General features: G+C 33.6%; 1 protein-coding gene across 1 annotated transcript in view; it reads right to left on the reverse strand.

Annotated features, from left to right (window-relative positions):
- The window catches only part of tara (SERTA domain-containing protein 2 taranis), an 87,138-nt gene extending 74,714 nt beyond the window's left edge, over positions 1-12,424 (reverse strand). Inside the window, exon 1 of the mRNA XM_088189404.1 lies at positions 12,266-12,424. Coding sequence (XP_088045530.1) covers positions 12,266-12,283 — 18 coding nt within the window. The 5' untranslated portion in view covers positions 12,284-12,424. The remainder of the gene's footprint in view (positions 1-12,265) is intronic.
- Between the last annotated feature and the right edge of the window lie 10,490 nt (positions 12,425-22,914).

Raw genomic sequence — 22,914 nt, forward strand, 5'->3', positions numbered from 1 at the left:
GCAGCACATAATATATTATATATAAATTAAAATTAAAAAAATACATCATATATAAAATGTTTTTTTCTGGGGTAAAAATATTAACCCCACTCTAGAGCAAAGAAAGATTATTCAAAATTTACTCTAAGATATTTATTTATGGTCATTGCGAAAGCATATTTTAAAGTTAAAAGACACTTGGACGGAATTTTCGTCTTTAGTAGTTTAAATTATTTTAACGCATTTTGACGCACTACCTAATTTAGGAATTGTACTATATTTTTGCTATCCATCATCGTGTCAACGATTTATATTTATTATTAAACAGTACTAATAGTTATCTTTATTATATTTAATATTTTATACACGTACAAATGCAAAATTAAATATTAGAAAAGACAAAGCATTCATTAATTCCTTGTCCAAAAATGGTTAATTTAGACAACAATATGACCGTATTAAAATCTTTAAGTTCTAGCTGAAACAGCGTAGAAGTAATTAATGTACATACGTACACTATGACTTTTATATATACTATATCAAAATACTTAAATAGATGTACATATAGGATAGTTCAGTTCAGTGTAAACCAAAAGAGGAGGATTTTTAAAGGCGGGCAGAGGACGTTATATTTCAAATTGGAAAGGAAGACACATTCCCGTTTTACTATAATAGTGAATCATTTTTGATTTTCAAACATCTGAGAATATAAATGTCCAAAGAAAGATTAAACATCATCTGTAAAAGTACATTTGGGACTAAAAGTACAAGGACTTTTTCATAGAATCAGGTATAGAGTCTATACAGGCATGTTTGTATATATTTCTCATGTTTTGATCCTAACATAGCGGAAAAAGTGGGCATATATCATCTATCTCATTTAAATGAGACGAAAACAAGCCAATTAAAATAATTCGAATATGTTTTTTTTTTAATTTTGGTCCTAACATAGCGAAAAGCGGCATACGCTTTCCGAGCGCGACCGAAATCCGCCCGCGGACAAAGAGCGGGTCGAGAGTACCGGCCGCGAGCGCTCCGAACTTTGGAATAAGAGCGCCGCCGGCAAATATACACACATTTTCCTCTTCGTTCAATTTGTTTTCTTTTTTCACGATAATTTTCCCCGCGGGGGGTGGTGTTGCGGTGCGGGCTTGATGCATTGCGCACGTCATCATCGACAGTCGGCCGCCAGCTGCCGACAGGAGAGCATCTCTGTGTTGCTTTGCGTGCGTGTGTGCGCGCGGATGTGTGCGTGTGGTGCTGCAGTCGTGTGCGAGCTCGGGCCACATTCGAAAGTTTTTTTTTGTGTTCGACACAACCGGCCCGTGGGTCGCACGCACACGCGCGCACTGCCCCACACCCTGCACACACACACACACATGCGAGCGATCGTACACACACAGAGCGGCCTGGGAACACCTACCCGCACTCTAACTACAGTGCGGGCGCGCGGCAAATGTATTATTTGTTTTTAATTAAAAATGAAACATAATTACAATATGACTTTTTCTTTACAAAAATATGAAATCACACTACTGCGTATTTTGTTGATTTGCATTTGTCTTCAAACATATTTTTTTATACATTTTGTCTTAATAATTAATTATTTAAACATTATTCAATTGATTTTCTTTAGTTTCGTATAACGACCTCTAAAGTTATATTGACTAAATAAATTAATAAAAAAATAAATAACCATAATTTAAAAAAAAAAAGGAAGTATGCAACTATAGCGACTAAACTTAATTCAAAGGAAGTTGTGGAAATATTGAATATTATCAATCAAATGTTATATGCGACACCTATTTAAAAGATACATTATTTAATTGATTCTGGGTAGTTTCGTATAACAAACCTTAAGCAATTAGCTAAATAAATTAATAATATAAACGAATAATTATAAAATTTGATTTATAAAAGGAAGTAATGCAACTACCGCGAATCAGTTTAATTCATTGAAAATTGTAAAAATGTTGAATATTTGATCAATTAAATATTTTATGACATATATAAGCTTCGCTTTGTACGAAAAATATATTAATCAACCCTTATTTTATCTGAAAATTGTCAATCGTATTATTTAAAACTGAGAAAAATAGCGAATTATGTTAAGAATCAAATAAAAAACGGCTGCATTTACTGAATAGAAAGTCTTTCACCACGATGATGCCAGATCATTCACTGGAAGAAAACTAAGTTTAAAATATAATTTGGGTTGCGACACTTCTGCAACATGCTAATTAGTCAGAGAAATCAATAAGTCGATTTATAAATAATAAAATATTTAATGTTATACCAATAAAAATATCATACACGATTCAATCGGGATGTGAGCTTTTTGTAGTCACTTGTATTAAGTATAATTTATAGGTTAACGTTAAAATGTTAGTACTACGTTGATTTACAGATTTCGCATCTAAGGACTTGCCTAATAAAATGGTCGTATTTATTTAAATAAGCTTATACAGCATTAAATCAATGAAATATATGGTATAGGCTAGATTTTACTGTTATTCATTCGCTGTTATACATTGACAGTGGATGTAATGAGTAACATATTAGTGAATTAACAAAGAATTATATTTTTTAACAATTAAAGATATTGAAAAGACAGAGGAGGGTGACGCATGATTGAAAACATATTCATAATGATTACTTAAGTCATAAATAGTAATATAGATGTTTTGTTAAATGTGTATAAATTGAAAATCAGTTTAATATTTGAAGATGACTACTACGTAAATGTCAACAGCCAGATATTTCGAAGAAAATTCTATTTTGTGGATTTTTCAATTGATAGACTGATGAACTCATGAAGGCCCATCCGGGTTGACGATTAAGATGTATTTTGAAGCCGTGTCAAACACAGGGTGAGACACGTCGTACACACCGTGTTAGAATCATTGCGGGGCCATGGGTTGGTTGGGTGTAGGTGTGGGTCGTTCGCTGCCTGCTTGGCCTTCTTTCCAGCCGTGCGCCACACGTGCCCGTGATATATTCCCATGCTGAGGCGATTTTCCCGAATAATTATTTCGTAATAACGTAAAAACTAAGATCAAATCCTTCCTGTAAAAACGCAAATTTACGACGCCGTTATTTTTTTCGCTTCTCTCTCTCAACATTTCGGTATTCGTACAAAAAAACGCGACCTCCGAAACGGATATATCGAAGAGCCGAACGGCGAGGACGTCGCCATCGAAGCAGCTCAGAAACGTAGCCGAGCGTTGTGTGCCATGGCAGCTAGCAGTGCTTCGGTTGGCCTTTCTCTTATCGCGTTCGCTCGGCTCCGACCGGTCGCAGAGCCTACTATCGCTCGCTCGCCGCGTCGTTGTATGCGCAGCTCGACGTTAGGCGGCGCGGGTCTCGAGCAAGGGAAAACCGCCCGTACCGACCAGGCCGGATTTCAATCGTTACATTCTGCATTCCGCCGCGGTCTTTACGAACGACGGCTATACGACTCGCTTTTACGACTCGACGCGGGAACGTTCAAAATTTTGACGATTCAAAAGCTCTGGAGAGAGAGAGAGAGCGTCCTCAAAAAAATAAAATAAAAACACGACAAATAGAAACGTTTTTAATTCGGATCGAACTCTCTCGGCGGCGTGTGAGCTGGAAAGCGTTTTGCTGGCGTAATGTTTTTCGCAAGTATGATGACTCAAGATAAAAGCCAACGACGGAACGAAGGGGTTGAGGGAGAGAAGTCTCTTCTGTCGTAAACAGAAGGAAGGCATAAGCAATTCTATACTTTTTGTTCCGAAGCGAAAAAGGGTGGCAAAAAACGTTGCCAAAATAAATCGATGATTTATTTGAACAACAATAAGTTTAAAAAACACTACATTGCATTGTTAATGTCTGTATCTATGTCTGTCTTAACATTGATATGAAAAGCTTTTTTACGTTGAAAATAAAACAGCAGGCAAAACGGGTCGATTGCGAAGTTTAAACGTGGAATTTCTTGTTGCTTCAGTTGAATTAGTCCACTGATAACTTATGAGTTAAGTAGCCAAAAAATATAAATTGCATTTCATGTGTGAGTTTTAATCGCAATTGAGACACCGCGGGTAGCAATGTATCCAATATCTTTTAATTTTAAACATTAATAAAGTATTAAATATAAATGAAAAATAAAATCATTTAATTATAAATATCTATTTCATAATGATTCAATTAACGAACTATTTTGTTTTTATACAAAGAACAATTTTGAAATGTTTAGTGAAATAAGTTTCACGCTGTGTGGCGTAAAGTTTTCTTTAATTAAATATAATTTAATTTAATGCCCCAAAAGTCTAAAAAGAGTATAAATCATTATCTTTATAGATTTATCTGTTTTCTAAAGTTCATGTTGTTATTTCATCCCATTTTCAATAATATTTTTTACATAAAATAAAACTATCAAGAAAATTAGTTCAGTTTTGTTATATATATACTATATATGAAATAAATAGATTTAGTCCTCAAAAGTTTTGAGGACCAGGTATGTAAAAATCTTCACCACAATCGTTGATTTGGGAATCTAAATTTATATATTAAAAGTAAATTAAAGTATCATTTCATATTTATTTTTGTATTACTTCTTTGTTTAATACCCCTGATAACAAACAAACATACTCTGGCAATTGTAAATTCAAATCGTGTATCTAAAATAAGTTGCCCCTCAGGCTCATGCTGTGTATATTTATTTCAAGAATTTTGGAAGGCTTGGAATGTTCCGAGATAGTTCGTTATTAATATATCAACTATTTTAAATAAAAATCAGTGACTAAGTGCGTTTCTTCAGCATATTTCAGTTGTCCATTTTCATAATTTTCGTATGGAGAGCAGTAAGCAGATTATTGCCAATTAGCGATGCGTAATCCTGAAATGCATTCATTAGGCGGCGCTACCGCACGCGAAAAAAGGGAGTGACGATCCAAACAATCGCGGGGCGGCACTGACGTCACCATCCCCGCTGCCCACCTACCACCGCTTTTAGAGGCGGCGGTGGGGGTTGAGGCCACGTGGGCGTAGCGGACAGCGGGCGCGTCCGACCCGCGGCCCCACGGGGATGCGACTGCAATCGAATGCAGCCTTATTCCACCCCCTACCTCGCCCTCGCCCGGCCTGTCATCGGCGACGTCATCGCGCGATAAGCCTTATCGCGCGCCCCCGGGGGTTGCCACGCGAAAAAAAAACGCTGCGCGCGTGAAGATGCGCTCCGCTAATCAAAACGCGGCCATTAACTCGCCGACCGCTGCGGCGGGCGAACACAGCCCACGCCTCCTGGCGGTAGACGCACGCGGCGAAAAGCTCGGCGACGAAATGTCACATTTGAAAATCGGCGGGAGAACGCCATCTTTCAAAGGGTGTCAGCTGTCAGTTCAAATTTCCCCCACGCTCGTTTTCCACCGGAGGCGCGTGGGTTGACAGTCGAAAAAATAATTCCAGGACCTGTGGCGGTGGTGTGATTCCATTTTCAGACATTTTTAAACGCGCCTACGCAACCAAATCTAACCTAAAAATATTTTAGGCTTTACTGGGAGCTGATATATTATACATGTTTGCATATGTTCATAGTCTCATCTGGATTAACGTCTAATAATATTTTTGGCCGGAGAAGCTGGGAAAAATCTAAATGCAAAAACATCAATCAGGCGTGCCTTTTAACTTTAAAAGAATTTCCGTAATACTTGATATCGTAATGATAAATACAAATCTTAAATTGTTATGGTGAATTTTGAATCGACTTGATCTTCTCATGATTAACTTTAACTATAACTTTGAATGCATTGTTATTTTTTAACACAAACAACAATACAAAAATGTTGTTTGTGAATTTAACAGGCTGTGCTAAATGTAAGTCTCGGTTGGCGTTCCTTTTAACTTTAAATTATTGTTATTTCTGGAAAGATTTGCTTATGCAATGATCATAAATAAATATTATAAAATATCTTATGTAAATTTGCAATACGTAATATTAAGTATTTTAGTATTACCGCTAATATCATACAAAAATAACAAAAATGGTATAAAAAAATATCAAGATTTCAATCGATATATCGAGCTTTAAAGCTCTTTTTTGAGAACCGAAGAATCAATATTAGTATGATTCGGAAATAAGAATACAACTATACAAATGCACGATCGAGATTATTATTAATTGATTTGATCAGAATAAAGAATAAACCTACAGCAACTAAATAATAACAAACAAAGAAACTAGTTTATTTGGAAGAAAATTGCCATAGGATTTTATAGGTGAATATAAATAGTCACTAGACTATTTATTATGGTGGCACTGACGTGACGGCGGCAGAGGGTAGCACATTATTTTGGAAGACCCCGACGGGAAGACAACGGCCGGTGGTGCCTCGTCACATAAATTATATATGCCCAATCTGTGTCTAATAGCCACCCAGATAACAAAAACCACCATTTTCAAATAGTGAATTTGTTGAATTTACTAAATGATGATTAAAAAAATATAATTCAGTAAAATGTTTCTAGTTGTGCATTTTTACAAGTGTTTTTTTATGATATGACATTAAAAGAAAAGTTATTAACTATTATTTGAATAAAACTTTTAATGCATAAATTGGTATCATAGTCGTGAAACGAGTTTATTTTACTGTTTTGTGGAATATATTCTGACTGCCAATTCAAAGTCAAAGTTTTCTATTTAAATATGATAGCAATTTATACAATATATTTAAAAAAATATAATATATAATTTTTTAATATATTTTATATTTAAAAAAAGGTATAGCATTGAGTTGTTGACAAACACGATTTTTAAGTTTTATTGGATACTTGCTTGAAAGAGACATACTAAATTGCAGGTCTTATTATCTATACCAGGGCTTCCCAAACTTTTTGAGCGACGGAACACATCGCAAATCCGAAAATTTTGGCGGAACACTTAGCTTATTTTGCTGTACCCAACTTCTAGGTACTAAAATCTTCACCTTCATTATGAAGTAGAATATGTTCATTCTTTTAATTTACACCAAATTTTTGTGAAATATCTATTTAGGCTCCATGGAACACATATTTTGGATTCGCGGAACACCAGTGTTCCGCGGAACATAGTTTGGGAAACCATGATCTATACTAAAGGTAGATCAACCTTAAAGTCACTGAGCATTTTAGTGGATGGCCGCTTTTTTTGTACTATTAAATAGAAAATACATGTGTCTTGTCAGTTTGTCACAAAAATTCCCAAACGATGAAAAGTAGCGACGTGACATATGCACGTATTATTTTGGCTGCCATTTCTAGGTCAACTGTGCTATTTTTAACTTTTAAGCTGAAAGTTGAGCTGAACGGCGACGTTCTGACGCCCGATTACGTGCTACTGCAATACGCGAAGACAACATACTAAAAATATTGTATATAACCAATTATTGAAATAAATTTGTAGTAACAGGATGAATAAAGAATGAATTTGAATCTATTCCTATATTTTATAGCATAAAAGGGGACATTTTAATTATTTATTTTAGTTTATCTATATGATATTTAAAGATTAACTAAATTTGCAGCCTATGATTTTAAAAATTAGCGACTCGAGTGTGTAACAATGATTGTATAATAGTAAATTGACATCCCTTTCTTGTTTTAGTTTGCATTTTTAAGTAGGTTCAGTTTTCATTCATTGTAAAATTTTATCAGAAGCAGATACGTGAGGTTTATATTGAAAAAATGAGTGGTAGGTAGCCATCCTTTTTACTGATGAACTTGTTTAAAAAAAAGCTGTTTAGCTTTATGAACAATGTCAAGCAGTGTCTAGAAATATAGAGCAGGTGCTAGATTCCTATGACTATTTTGAAAAATAAATAAAGGGGTGTTGTGAAGTCTCTACTTCCGAATATACAATATACATTATATGCATGTAATTTAAAAAACAATAAATCGAAACTCACGTTTTAGACGCAAAAGTGCTAATTAAAGAACCTACATTTTTATTCAACCTTATCCGTTGTGAGTTTTCTTACGCATACTCAACAAACGTATGACTTTTCATCGTATTTTCAACTTGCCCGATATCCTTTCCTAACTAGTAATTTTATCGTGTTCGTATAGCGCGGGCGTCCGACTATTTTCAGTAATATTTTCCTGGTCGAACAACACATACGTTCGTGTAGTATGCTCAGTTCGTCCGGTGTTTAGTCAGCACCTTCCAACGAGGAATGAGTCACCACCACCGACGACTGGTGACGATACCAGGCGAGAATTGCCGGTCGTTCTCGGTATACTGCTTCCACCGCATAAATTTTTCCATGTCGATTGGAAATCGTTCGTTATTCTACAATATTTAATGGCAGGCAAAGAGAAGAGATTGTGAGCCTAAATCTGAAAATCAGGGGGGAAGATTGGGACGTTTTTAAGGGCACCCCTATATAGGGACCGAGCTCCCCTTTCGCTGCGCGATATCGCGGGGGGCACTTTTCATAATCCGTTTCCATAGGCACGCATAGATCATTCGTAGATCCGAAATGATCGAGACGCTCGCGTGCGTCGCTTTCGACCGAGCTTCTGACACTTTTTGCATCACTATCGCGCATAAACAGTCTTATCACGCGACTCGAGCTAAGACAGCTGATAAGGCGCGCGACTCTTCAAAAGTCTCAAATTGCAATAGAGCGAAGATCACTCGCTGCGAAACTGGCAACAATTAACCCTTATAAACGGCAATATTTAACGATAAACATATTTTTAAACACTATCGCACCACGTTATTAACGTGTGCGCAAGTGTGGTAACACCGACGTTCGCCTTTCGTACTACCGCTCTACCAACATTTACGTAACGTTTGACGTTCGTACCGTGTTTTTGTGATGGTAGAAATATATATATATATATATACAAAACAATTAATTTAAATATAGTAAAAGTTCTTCAAGAATAAGTCATCTTTGAACTAGTCCATACCATTTTCCGGTATAGAAATTAAGGGGGAACTATATTGAGGGGCTCTGGAATGGGTCTTGCGCGGATAAATTTTTATGCGGAATCTAACCAACAATGTTCTATAAAATTATCAAAATATTGTTTTCAGCGAGACAACACAATAAAAAAGACAGCAAAGTGAACACACATAAATTAACATTTCTCCCTGAAATGAAATGAACACATTACTTGAAACAGCAACAATATAGAACTAGAAAGTGAAGTAAAATCTAACAGTTATGGCAAAAATGTGTTAAGCTACATAGTTAAATTGTTCTGGACATTGATATATTTGGTTAAAATTTAGCTTATGTTTTCTAAAAATATATGACATTTTCAAATAAATAATTGGGGGTCTTTAAATATTATCTGTTTCAAACTATCGCATGCTACATGATCCCAAAACTGGTGACTTCAACGTGATCAACAAATAAAAGGATGATATAAATCAGGAATTTGAGATTGAATGGAGTATCTAGACATGCAAATTATTTTTAAGACGTTTTATCCAGTTATTTATATAAGTTGCGAAAATTCAGAATAATTAATGTAAATTTAACACGCGGTAAAAAAGAGATGATAACTTTGAGTATACGCCCCACTGATTTGCTCTAAAGTACAATATGTGGATATACATTCGATATACTTATCATTACTCCTTTCTATATTTTAAACAAATTTAGAGAAATTAGAAATGTTACTATATATTTTATGTTGAAATAGTGAAAGTTATAAACTATCAAAATCAATAATTTATCATTTACGTATGCATAGCGATAACAATTTGAAGACGTCCATGCGCTGCGAGTGTCGGAATAATAATGAAGTAGTTATATGACATTTTTGCTCGGCAAAAGTGATTGTGAAATACGAGATAAGCCTCAAAGTGACTCTGTTAGACGAAACGAAGAATAGTTTCGGAAAGAGTTTAACTTATGATTGCCGAAATATGATATATCTTCTTTTGCTAATTTGGCAAATATTGCCGGTTCTGATCATTGAAAAAATAATCGAGCAGAATATTTGCTTTACAGTAAATATTTTTTTTTTGCAAGCAATTTTTTTATTATGTAATACATATATCGTTATTTAAATGTTAGAGAAGATTTCAATATGATATCGCAACTTTAATACACGGGATATAACATATTTTTTGTCAGATTTCCATCAAATTATTTTCAAAAAATAGTTAGCTAGTCTGATCCGCCATTTTGTATGAAAATGGCGGCAGTAATTGTAATTAAAAGTCAAAAATAGTTTATAATAGATTTTAAAATATACTTAATGTTAAAAAAATATTGTGGCATAATTTTTTCTGAAAATTTTACTTGATCCGCCATCTTGTTGCAAAATAGCAACTATCACAAATTTCAAAAAAATTTAAATTTTGAAATAAAATTTAAATTAAAAAAGTTTTTAGAGTATATGGATATAGTTTTAATTATATTTACAACAAACTTTTCTGAAAAATCGGCATTGTAAGTATCTCGGCTAATCTCATTAGCCAACTTCATCCGCCATATTGTTTTAAAATTGCGGCTAATAAAAACTTCGTTAAAAAATATGAGTTAAATAACAAATTTTTGAATAAAAAAAAACAAATTACGAATTTTATACTTTTTAAAGTTTTAAAAAATAAAATTGAGTATCAGGCTGGCTAACGAGCTTAGCCGAAGTCTTCGCTGAACTTGCGTCGTTTTAATGCACAAGTATCAAAACGAACATGAACGTCCGCCGCTCTTATATAAGTCCTCGGAGCGGCGTTGCAACAACTCGTTTTGTGCGATCGAAAACCTCGAGGCCTCGAGAGCTCGCCGCTCTTCGGCCATGTACGAAAATTTTCGAAAAGCGCGCCGCCGCGATTTTCGAAGTCGCGACATATCATAAGCGCTCGGGGAAAATAGAGCAGTCGCGGGGAACGCCCCCGGACGACGCCGCAACGGGTCGCCATGGCGACCGAGTACACTATAAAATTCTAATGAACGCGTAGCTTTCCAATCCGAGCGGCGGGAAATGAAACAAAATTTGAATTTTTTTTTTATATTTCGTTAATTTTTAAAAATATATTTTTATTTATCGAACGGGTTCTAGCGTTCGAAACGTCGGGCGTCGTTCTCGCTAGACTCGTACAAAAATACATAGATCGCTGGAACACGAAGCGAGCGAGGAGAAATAGCGGGCTGACTGGCAGGTTTCCAATGTTCGCGCGAGCGAGGCGAAGCGCGTCCGGTCGGCGCTCTCGCTCTCGCGCATGCAGGGCGGAGCGAGACGGAAGACGGCACGTACGTCGCGGCCGAACCGGCTGGCACGTTTCCAACGGCCTCACGGCAACGGACGACACCGCCGAAGCTTCGTCTCGCTCGCTCGCGCACCGGAGAAGGGGCCGGCGAGCGGGACGGAGATATCGCGCACTTATTTTCGAAGGCATAAACACAGACACAGCGAGCGCTAGCTGGCGCCGTCCCCTTCTACTGCGCGGACAATTTCAACATAACCAACGTTGCACGGTCGTCATAAAATAAACGTCCGCTCGTCGAATCGCAACTCAAATTCGAATATTTTAGTTAGACGATCCGATCTATGCTATCGATCGTTGACGCAAAATGAGATAAATCTGCGCTAAAAGAATTAAATATTTGATTTTCGCGTGACCTTCGCTCGCGGCGAACGCCGCCGGCGACGCGCGTGCGAGGTTCAATATTTGATAGCCGCGCCGAGGCAGCTGCGGCGCTGTGGGCGAGAGGGGCGCGGGAGGGGTCGGCGGAGAAACCCGCTAGAATTTAAAACTCGCGAGGCAATAGAAGAAAACAAAACATGTGCGACATGGCCGGCCGCCAATCACATGGGCCGATATGTTTGACAGCTCGCGGGCTGTTTGAAAATTCACGCGACAAAAACAATAGACATGCGTCAAATTTTATCTACGTCAAAAGACGATAAAAACACCTACAACATCTATCACATACATACTTTTAAACTACTTTAACTATTCGTTAATTGGCATATATAAAATTAAATATTTTTTTATTAAAAATCATATTGAATTATTTTGCTGCTGCCTACTAACTAGTAGTGTGTATCACAATGATGAAATTTATTCGCGTGTGTTACTATCTATATATATATATATATATATATATATATATATATATATATATATACATATATAAATATATATATATATTTATATATACATATAAATATTATTATACTGCATATATCTATATGAATGTAAATAACACTTTAGCAATGTTTCTTATACTTGTAATGGAACTGTGCCGCGAGAGCGATGAGATTCGTCTTATTTGACTTTTTGTTAAATCATAAATTAAATGTTTTTCGATAGTTTGTCGCTCACCTGTATATCAGTCCACATCGTTCAACAGAAATCACCAAAAGAGACCATCGCTCCGAAAAGCTAGCATGACAATAACTCGTATGACACACGCGCAACTGTCAAACGTGCACAGGCGCCCGCGCGACACACGACCGTCTCGCGCGAAACGACAGCGCGACTGGCGAACGGGCGCCCCCCGCGCGCCGCGCTCCCCCTCGCTCACCCTAACCACGCACACGCACTAACACACGCGCAAACCGAACAACGCACGCAACCGACCTCCGCTCTTCGTTTTCCCAAAACGGCCTATCGGAAAATTTGAAAATGTGGAGCGTTTTCTCGCCGAGTCTCTTCTGATCGAAATGCTTTTTCGCAAAAAAATAATTCAACAGAGATCGGTTCGTTTGAATCGCGCGCGGCAATCGACAGTGTTGCCATGTAAAATATTTTCAGTAGCGGATAGTGCGCCACTGCGCCATCCAGCGTTTTAACCCCTTCGCTGCTAACCCTGCCTAAAAGGGTCGGTTGATGCTGGTCGTATAACGTAAGTACAGTTCCGAAGTACTGCGGTGCTCGGTTATAATGGTGCTGGAGAAGATCATTTGCCAAACTTTATGTAATGACAATTGAAGACATAATTTTAAAAATACTTATTATTCCAAATCATTGTTATTTTCACGATCATATCCTGATTCAAGGATACGTACAAATCTACTAATCCACAAAAATTATGAAAACTTTCGACCAGTCGCCGTTCATTTATCATTTTTGTCAGGCTTTAGTGGACCAAAAACGCGGTTTTCGTCTGCGTCTTATACCGAAAAATTTAAATTGAAACACGAGAGCTCATTAATGCTAATAAATAACAAAAGCTTTTATGTTTTAATTATTTTGTTATTTATTATATAGCAACTATTTTAAAGTAAGATAGCGCATAAAGTTAAAATGGCAAATAAAAAGTAAATATATTTTTTTAAATTTTTATTTTAGTGTTTTTATTATTTATAGAGAAAAAGTTGACAAAAAGCTCTTTGCGGATCAAGTGTTAACATATGCTATTTGTATTGTTTTAATTTTTAATATTTATTGTTTTTATAGCAAAATACATTATTAAATAAATACACTGCAACATTTTTGCACTATTTTTTGCGTATATAAAGTTTCAAAAATCTTTCAGTACTAGCAGCTAGAATCAGGTAGATTCCTGTTTGAAAAAATAAGTTTTTTATGTTATTTTTAATTTAAAAAATATTGTATCTGTTGTAAAATAATTATTTATTAAATAGATTTTAGGATCTTCGGAAAATAAACCCTTTAAAATAGATAGTATTTCTACCAATATCAGAAGGTTGAGAAAATATCATAGAATTAGCATTAGGAGATCTAAAGCAGACTTATAAAAACACCAATGTTTTGTGACAAAGACAGATGTACAATACAACGAAACGTTATCAGTACATGATATCGGACAAGTCTTCACCGAAATTTGATTGTAACACTTTTTCGTCGAATACAATACGCGGTATGCTAAGGGTAAAAATCGATAATGACTTTTTATCTTCTTTAATATAAATTAAAAATAGGATTAATTCTTCTTCTAACGCAAAATCTGTTGTGAATCCATGTAAGCAATATAAACGCAGCACAAAAGTGCCCTAAAATGATTCAATGAATAATTTTAAGACTTGTAAAAGATAAAAATATTTTTAAAAGTAACCATAAGGATCAAGTTTTATTTAAAAAAAAATATTTTTTTGTAATAACGGGATGGAATTTTAAACTATTTTAAAATTACGCCATTTTGAAAAATTATTGCGAATCATTAGCCGAGATATATTTGTACATGGTAAATTTTTCAGAAATTTCTGTGGCGAAGATCTGATTAATATATTTTATATATATATTTTAGTACCATAGAAAACAGTTACAAACATAAAGTAACAATTGCATTCACTTTGGGCTATTCATTCAAACCTAATTTTTGAACCTGAAAAAATCCTTATCTCGAACTATTGCACCTTGTCTCGAAATCTATAAATACAATTATTGCCTTCCTGTCATTTCATCCGACTTTACGCGACACAGGAATATATAGACCGGTTTTTCCTACATACTGCGACCGGTCGGTGCTATAATCTAAAAGAAAAAATATACGCATATAAAACTACCACTGGCCAATAGCAATAATAATACGCCAAGCGAACGCCATAAGCAAGAGGTTGCTATGGCGACGCGGAAACAAATTCGAATTTGCCGCCACGTTGAACTCTCGCGCCTCTCATAAGAGTGAATGGATCAATGGTTTGAAAATATTTCATATAATACACTAATAAATAAATCATACAAATATGCTTACTATACAGTAAATATTTAAGAACTAAATAACGTGCTTATACAGTACGTTCAGAAATTATATTGAAAAATAATATATATACATATATATATTATTTAATTAAAATCTATATCCTTGTTACGGATTGAGTGTATGTTATAATTGCCTCTTTCAGCTCCTTGATTGTTTCCGGGAAATTCTAGTTCACCGATCCTTTAACTCCTCATCCGAAAAAAATGACGGTAGCAAGTCAAACGATCTTGGTGGTCAAAGTACTTTTGAAATGATCCATTCACCAATGAAGGCCAGAGAAGTGTGCGCTGTAGCTCCATCACGTTGAAAGTATCAATGAATTGGGAATATATTTTAACATTTAGCGGACGAAAGCAAGAAAAAAAACACACGCTGTCCGAACAGGGGGACGGCTGGACCCCAGAGTATTATTTTTAAATTAACATCTTGTATACGCATTAAGTAATAAAATACACATTCGTATATATCAAAATTGTTGGTATTATACGGCGTTTTAATATAGAATATAAATAATATATGCATTTATTTTCTTCAAAAAAAATATTAAATACCCACAGCGGAAAAAAACTGCTTCGTTCTAATGAATAAAGTACCAAAAAAAAATATTATTTATTATTCAATTTACTTAACTTTGTAAGTTTGCAGTTAATTAAAAAAATAATTCAGCATGATAGACCAGTGACTAATATCTTAAAGACCTAGGTTCGATTCCCATATGAAACTTTGTGTTTTTAATTTGTGATTATTAATTCGGATTGAGCTGATCAAATAAAAATTATCTAATATTGAGTTACTTCTGTATGTAAAAAAAAATTTAATTTTAAATATTTTTTATACGGTGATCGAATTACTGCGCAAACGAAAATTGCGCACACGAAAATTCCAGAAACCGAAAATTTTGAACATATGTGATTGTTTGATTGTCAAATATATTTATTTTTAATTCCAACTGCTTTATATTTTTCTCTATTTTTAAGAAAGCAATTTTGTAATTATATGAAATGAAAATTACTTATATAATTATAGAATATTTTTAAATTAAAATCATACCGCCATCTGTGATATTTACAGACATTATTTTTTATATATAATATATTGACGTAGTCTTAAATATGCATATATACTTAAGAATACGTCATGTACTGATCATCTATGATCGGAATTTTCGTTGTGCGCAATAATCACTGAACCATTTTATACATATACATTTGTACAACATTATTTATATAACTAAATAATTTTTTAACATTTATTTTCCCACTCACGGGACCAGTACCGAGATCTTGGGATCGTCAAATTACAATCCCGAAATCCCGAAATCCCGGAATCGATCGGACATATGATATGTGGGATTTTAAATAGGTATTTCAGGTGTTATTTATTGACTTACACCACTGATCTATGTACATATAAACGTGCGATTCCTATAAGAAAATATTAGCATGAAAGAGCAGGAATAATACCTGCCACGAAATAAAAAAACTATAAAAAATATGTTTGCAGTTTAAATAGATATTAAGGGTCTTCAATTATTCGAATATCGAATAGTAAACGATTAAGTATTCGAATATAGTATACTATACGTTATTATGAATCTAAAAATATAGTTTGAGTGATAAATATAAATGGGTGCGATTTACCAGGGAATTATTTTAAGAAATATGTGCGTTTAAATAAATACTTTTTATGCATTTATTTAAGGTAATTTTTTCTTTAGAAAAGGATTCTTTGCAGATAGTTATTCATGGGGTGCTCACTGTTCTGATCAATGCTCGCTCGCTCAATAGTAATTCATAAACAATCGTTTTATGGAACATTTGAATTGCGTTCAATATAAATTTCTAAACATCTAATATATTACAACAAAACTAAAAAGCATCAAGACAATTTATTATAATTTAAAAATAATGGAGCATTTATTGTATGTTCAAAAAAATATTACCCTAATCTTTAGACAGACTTATAATTCAACATTATTCGTATTGATTTCGAAGAGATATAATAATCAATGACAGTCATTGACACAATATTAACATGGAAATTTATGAAATTTCGGCAATAACCAGGGCCGCTGAGAGCGAGCCCGGGCCCTTATAAAACAATGATTCCGAGCCTCAAAAATGGCATTTTATATATTTTTTAACATCGTAATATAATTTCTTGAATAAATAATAACAGGTACGAGCTAACCTTTTCTATGCTACAAATAAATATAAAAATATATTGTGAAAGTACTACGGTGCTTTTGAAGACATACATTGCCTAGTTAATGTATGCATTTTCGAAATTTATACTTTGCCTGTAACATATATACAATATAGAATGTCGCGTAAAAATCGGACTATCCATTCCCGAAATAATCGCGGAAATACAGACAGAAGAGAAGCTTAACTTGCTTTTGTAGAATTGAGATACAGAAGAGATTCTTTGTTAAGTACATAATGGATTGCATTTAAACTCTTCTATCAATAAAAAGGAGGCGTAGAAAAATATTTTTTTGATAAAAATAACTTTATATATCTTATACCTTAGATAAGGTAAAAATTAATTTTAAAATATTAATACAATCTAAAATAATGAAATATGATTTTGCTAATATTTTTATAACCATATATATTTTAATAGAAAGTGGAAACATTTTCCTCATTTTTGATATAACAAGTAATAACATCAACGACCAATAGAGGCGTCTATCGATGATTTGTTTCGTCGAGATTTTCCGCTTGGTGTGGTTGATAACTAGTCTAAATATGCGTGTTTAACACGTTGCAAGTAAAATACAAAATTTAGTTCCAATTGAACGTTTATAAGCAACAAAATAATATATTTGTTTATAAAATAATTAAATAAAATTTTATTCCTATCAAAAATATATTAAAATTTTAATTAAATATTTTAATTATTCTAATAGGAAAAATATAGACGAATTTAATTAAGTATTCAATCATCTTAAAATATATTAAATGTTATATTTCTGCTATACATTCACAGAATTCAAAAGAATGAACAGGTATTGTACGCGTTTCTCGGATTAGCAGTTGATCAGGTAAGAACGTGCGACCGGCACAGGTACGCCTCTACCTGAAGTCAATATACAAAAGTAAAATTCCTCGGACCCCCGATATAATAACTATTTTGGGGACAGGGCTGGCGCAAAAAAAGGTTTCGCAAATAATTTTCGACGAGTCAGCGTGAGATATCGTGTTTTGCTACGCGACTCAGTGGCCAAAGTGAGCGTTTCTCGAATCACAGGTCGCCGGGTCGAATGCAGATACAGTTTATGAGTAATACTTAATTCTAATACAATCTGCATTTATATTTCAAGTGCTTATTACGCGTGCTATTGAATAATTAAAGTTATAAAATAGGAGTATAATAATATGGCCGTAATAGCTCATCGAACTTATAAGCCAGAGGATTTTCTTGATTTCCCAGCAGCAGAATCAAATTATATACTAACTAACCTAACCTAACCGACAGATATAATTCGCACGGTAAAAGAACACACTGTTTGAGAAACTTGCGAACGCAAGCTGTTTTGATCACGCGGCTTAAGGACGCGACGAATCATCATCATGTACAGAATGCGTTCATACATAAATTCATAACCGTCTAGATTTTTAAATGTATTATTTATTTAAATTAAATCAATACCATTGCAATAATACCGTTATTGCTGAGAGAGAAAATAGTCAATTATAATGCGAGTATCGCTTGCATATCTATTAATTAGCAAAACGAAAGCATTTTAATACCCCGGCAACTATTGTTTCAACATATTTAATTACAAATTATTTTCATTAATTATATAAAAAAATATTTAAAAAAAATTCTAGTACAACATATATGTATTTAGTTAGTAACAGAAAAAGAGAATATTGCATTATTTTAGTTTTTTTAAAAAAAACATACTTATTGCTAATATTGAACACATGTCTAGTGAAGCATATTCCGTGGACTATTTGAGTAAAAATAAGTCTGAATGGAGATACAAATTACAAATAGTACAGAAAGAATTTCGTATATGCACTACCTAGTTTTGTTTTTACTTCGCCAGCCATCCCTATCATAAAAAAGGCGCAGTCATTTCTCCGTTACATAACACAATTACTGATAACTGCTTGGTACCGATTTGCCTGAGATAACGCAAATGTATTCCTTTTATAATTTTTTAAATGCGCCGAAATATTGCCAGGTGGGATTTTTGGCCCTACTACTTTGATATCCTAACCCGATAAAAATACTTAGGTTAATCTCCTACAATGAGCATCATTTTATTCTACGCATTTACTTTCAAACAATATGGCATCGTCAATTCCGAAGTTCTAAGCCATGTAGGGATTTCAAAAAAATAATATTTTTTTACTACCGGTATTTCATTTTGTAATACTGATATTACCGAAGGAAATTATGCCCCAATACTGGTATTGTATTCCAATAGTTACACCAATACAAGTAAGATAGACAAATAATACGTAGTAAGAATGAAAAAATCATAAAATATTAAAATTAAATGGTTCGAACCGGACCAGCTCATCGTAGCTGACATACCTATAAACAGATTATTGTGCAATACTCTGCGTATTAAGGAGCCGGTTGGATACAGCCATAGGCGATAGGCTAAGGTGGACGTTCTGGCTCTATCAGTCATCAAAAGAGGAAGTGATTGTGACTCTCGAAGACGTTTCGGTACCCAAAAATAGTTTGAAAGTTGACAGCGTCCTTTAGTAGTTTGAAGAAATGCTTAGCGACTTACAACTTTCTGCGAGAACTCAGCCAATCATATCCTAACGCTCCTAGAAGAAAGGCGCTGGGATAAAAGAACGGATAATTACCAAATAACCCCTTCACAGTCATGCCCGAGTTAACTCGGAAATTTATATTTTGTGAAATTTCTCAAGAAAATTATCATAGATTTTCTTGATAAAAATTAAATTTGTACGAATATTTTAAAATGTTTTACAACTGCTGTGGATTATTAAAATATTACCTAACAATTCTTTATAATATGTACATAGCTTAAAACGGGATAACAAATTTAATATTCCTCTTTGTCGCTGCTGAACTCTAATCTAACCTGTTGTTTCGTTCAAAATCATTATTATCAGTTATATCTAGCAGCAGATACTTCTGCATAAACCTTATTATATATAATAATCACTTACCAATTTTTGAAGGTTTTTTTCCAAATCCTTGTAAATTTCTTGATACTGCCCGCAAATGATGTTTATATTTCTTGATACTGCCCGAAAATGATGTTACTCGCTGAAGCTCAACAGTATGTTCGATATTTGGATTTATATTTAAAACAATATTTTCTAATTTATTGACTAATTATAGAACAGAATCGTCAATAACACTGATATCTTATTAAAGATACAATTTATTGTTTTCAGTTACCATAGTAATTATTTTATTAATTTTTCAATTTATAAAAAAAACATATGAATCTAGTTGCCAGATTGAATATTAAAAACTCTATTTTTCTCAAGAAAAACAAATACACGCCGAATCTACGTTATTATTGATAACAGGGCTCAATTAAAAAAGATATATTTTTTTTTATTATAAATAAAACAGTATAAATATTAGATATTATTATTAAGAATCATGTAGAGCGAGGTTCTCACCTATAACAATAGTGAAATGGGAGAACACTAATACCGCCCTGTGTACTTACATATATGGTATCACCCCTCAGAGCGACTGACTAATCACAGGGCAGAAATTTAGAAGCAAGCGATGTTTTTGTGCACCTTTTGTTAAAAAAATAAATATTGCAGATCATATACGTAAACTTTTTTAGTCTTTGAAACAGTGTTTTTTGTCATTTTATTTGCAGTTCGCCTTAACACAAGTCACAAAATAGTAAAAAAATATAAATAATAATTAATAACATATTTTAATTCGACCTTCCCCCTCCCATATTATAAAAGTAATATTATATAATATGCTATAGCTCGCACCGATTTTTTCGCGCAAAACCCGTAATATGTGTGATATTAGTTGGAAGATCTCTGTAAATCGATGTAATCTTGATAAGTAAAAATATAAATATGTGAATTAGATCAATTGTACATTAGAAAGAAAAAAAAAATTTAAAATTGAAGTAAAATTTTAATATTTTTTTATTTATGGTCACGATCCTCAGAAGTAAGGGAACGATTCAAAGAAGAATAACATTCGTATTTACTACTCGATCATCAAGACAGATCGCTTGTGCTTGCTACCAATCGCCAGGGTAGCGCGCTCTGGTGATGTACACTCAGTTTACATGGAAAAATGTATAAAAAATATTTAAAATTGGAAATATAATATTTAGAAACACGAATATTATAGCGTTATTTTATTTTATTTTTTATTACAAATCTGATCATCATGAATCGACAGGTTACCCCAATGTGTCATGATGGCCAATATATTAAAAACTTCAAACAGATGAGTACCATATCATATAACTCTTTACAGTTCCTAATAGTTATCGCTGAAAACATCATTGTGTTTGCAAGCTCGTTGAGAAGCTGGATGGCTCATGCAAGAGGAGCGTTCTCAAGCGCTGACGCCCTGGCCGCAACGGGCAAGAATAACGAACGCGATCGCGACACTCTAGAGACATAAACATTAAAACGGGTAAATGGACTGGACTATATATGTCCAGAAATATAACGTACAAAAATTCAAAAGTTGAAAATTTCTATATGCTAATATCAATTCGAAATAAAAATCCGACTGGTAACACTCATACGCCTGACTGTTTTGGTGAATTGTTACGTGATTTTACTTTTATAGAATATTTATTTCTGTCATTTCTGATAATTACCTATGTGTTGTAATTATCTAATTTATTATGCAAGTGTATCACAAATAAATACCTAGATTATGAATATTTTATTTTATTTTGTATATTTATAAACCATATATACTATTGATGGGTTAAGCTGTCAAACGTTTTATCCATGATTTTTGATATTTTATAAGGATTTATTGTAATATTTTTTGTGGGTTCGTATTCCTCTCCCGGGAACCATGTAACCGGAAAACGTTGCTAAATAATCAATTAACTAAATGATAAATAATTACATGGTAAAATTAAAAACTATTTTCATTCATATTAATTCTACATAAACCTCGTCAATATTTTAAACTTTAATATGAGAAATCAGGAATGTGAAAATAATATTATAAAACCACATTGTGCTCATGTATGAAAATGAAAGCATACGTATTTTGTTCGTTATGAAAGCATATAAACTTTTTAGTTAATATTCAGTAAAATATTTTCTATATAATATACATTAAAATATAATTTAACTAATTTTCAAAAATGTTATAATTGTAAACTTGCTTTTTTATATTTTGGTTTTAATTAAAATATCGAATTCGATGAAAATACACGGTACATAAAATATAGATCAGTTAACATAACCAAAATTTACTTAAAATATAAATTGCTGTGTCGAAAATAGAAAGCTTAAAGCGAATGAGATATCTCGTATTGCTCGGAAAATAACAGTTTTCAAAGACAGGTATTATAAACGAGATATCTCGTCGTAGCATGGAAAGTGTTTTGAAATAGATTATTTTGAGGATTTATATCAATTTTAATTCTAAAAAATATTCAATTCCAGTTTTTGGTTGCACATTGTTTGGTTAAACGGTTTGTCAAATTGCCAATCTTGCGAGATTTTGGCTTCTTCAAACATTTCTATTAGAGACCAACCAAACATTCAGTTTCGACTAAAATATACTGCTGAAAGCGAAACGATGTTTGTCCTACTACAGAAAGACTATATGAAATAATGTAACGATAAACAATTGTTACATCTATCAACTGATTATTTTTATTTTTATTTCAAATTTAACCATCATGGCTTATCCATTATATAAATAATTATGATATCATTAAACATAAAAAAACACAGCTATTGCTGAAAACATCGTTGAGAAGCTGGATGGCTCGTGTAAGAGGACATCCTGGCCGCGACGGACAAGAATTAGGAACGCGATCGCGACTTTCTAGTGAATTCTAAGCAGTGGCGTCGCTACCTCACAGCAGAGACATGAAAAGCACGAGGGGCAGATTGACAAGAGACCCAAAGTTTTAAATACGCAATTTAAAAATATTGATAATAAATATTTTGATAACCCGGATTTTAGAATCGAGGATTAATAATTATTTGCTGGCATGAAAACGATAAAGTCTAAAGAATATTTTATATTATTCGTTAATAAAGAGCGAAAAGAGCAGAGGACCCATATTGGATCCAAGTGGTATTTCATAATGAGCGAAATACTGAGCGACGAT

Source organism: Plectrocnemia conspersa, unplaced genomic scaffold (genome assembly GCF_051122295.1).
Source record: "Plectrocnemia conspersa isolate PC_06_02 unplaced genomic scaffold, ASM5112229v1 ptg000008l, whole genome shotgun sequence".
NCBI lineage: Eukaryota > Metazoa > Arthropoda > Insecta > Trichoptera > Polycentropodidae > Plectrocnemia > Plectrocnemia conspersa.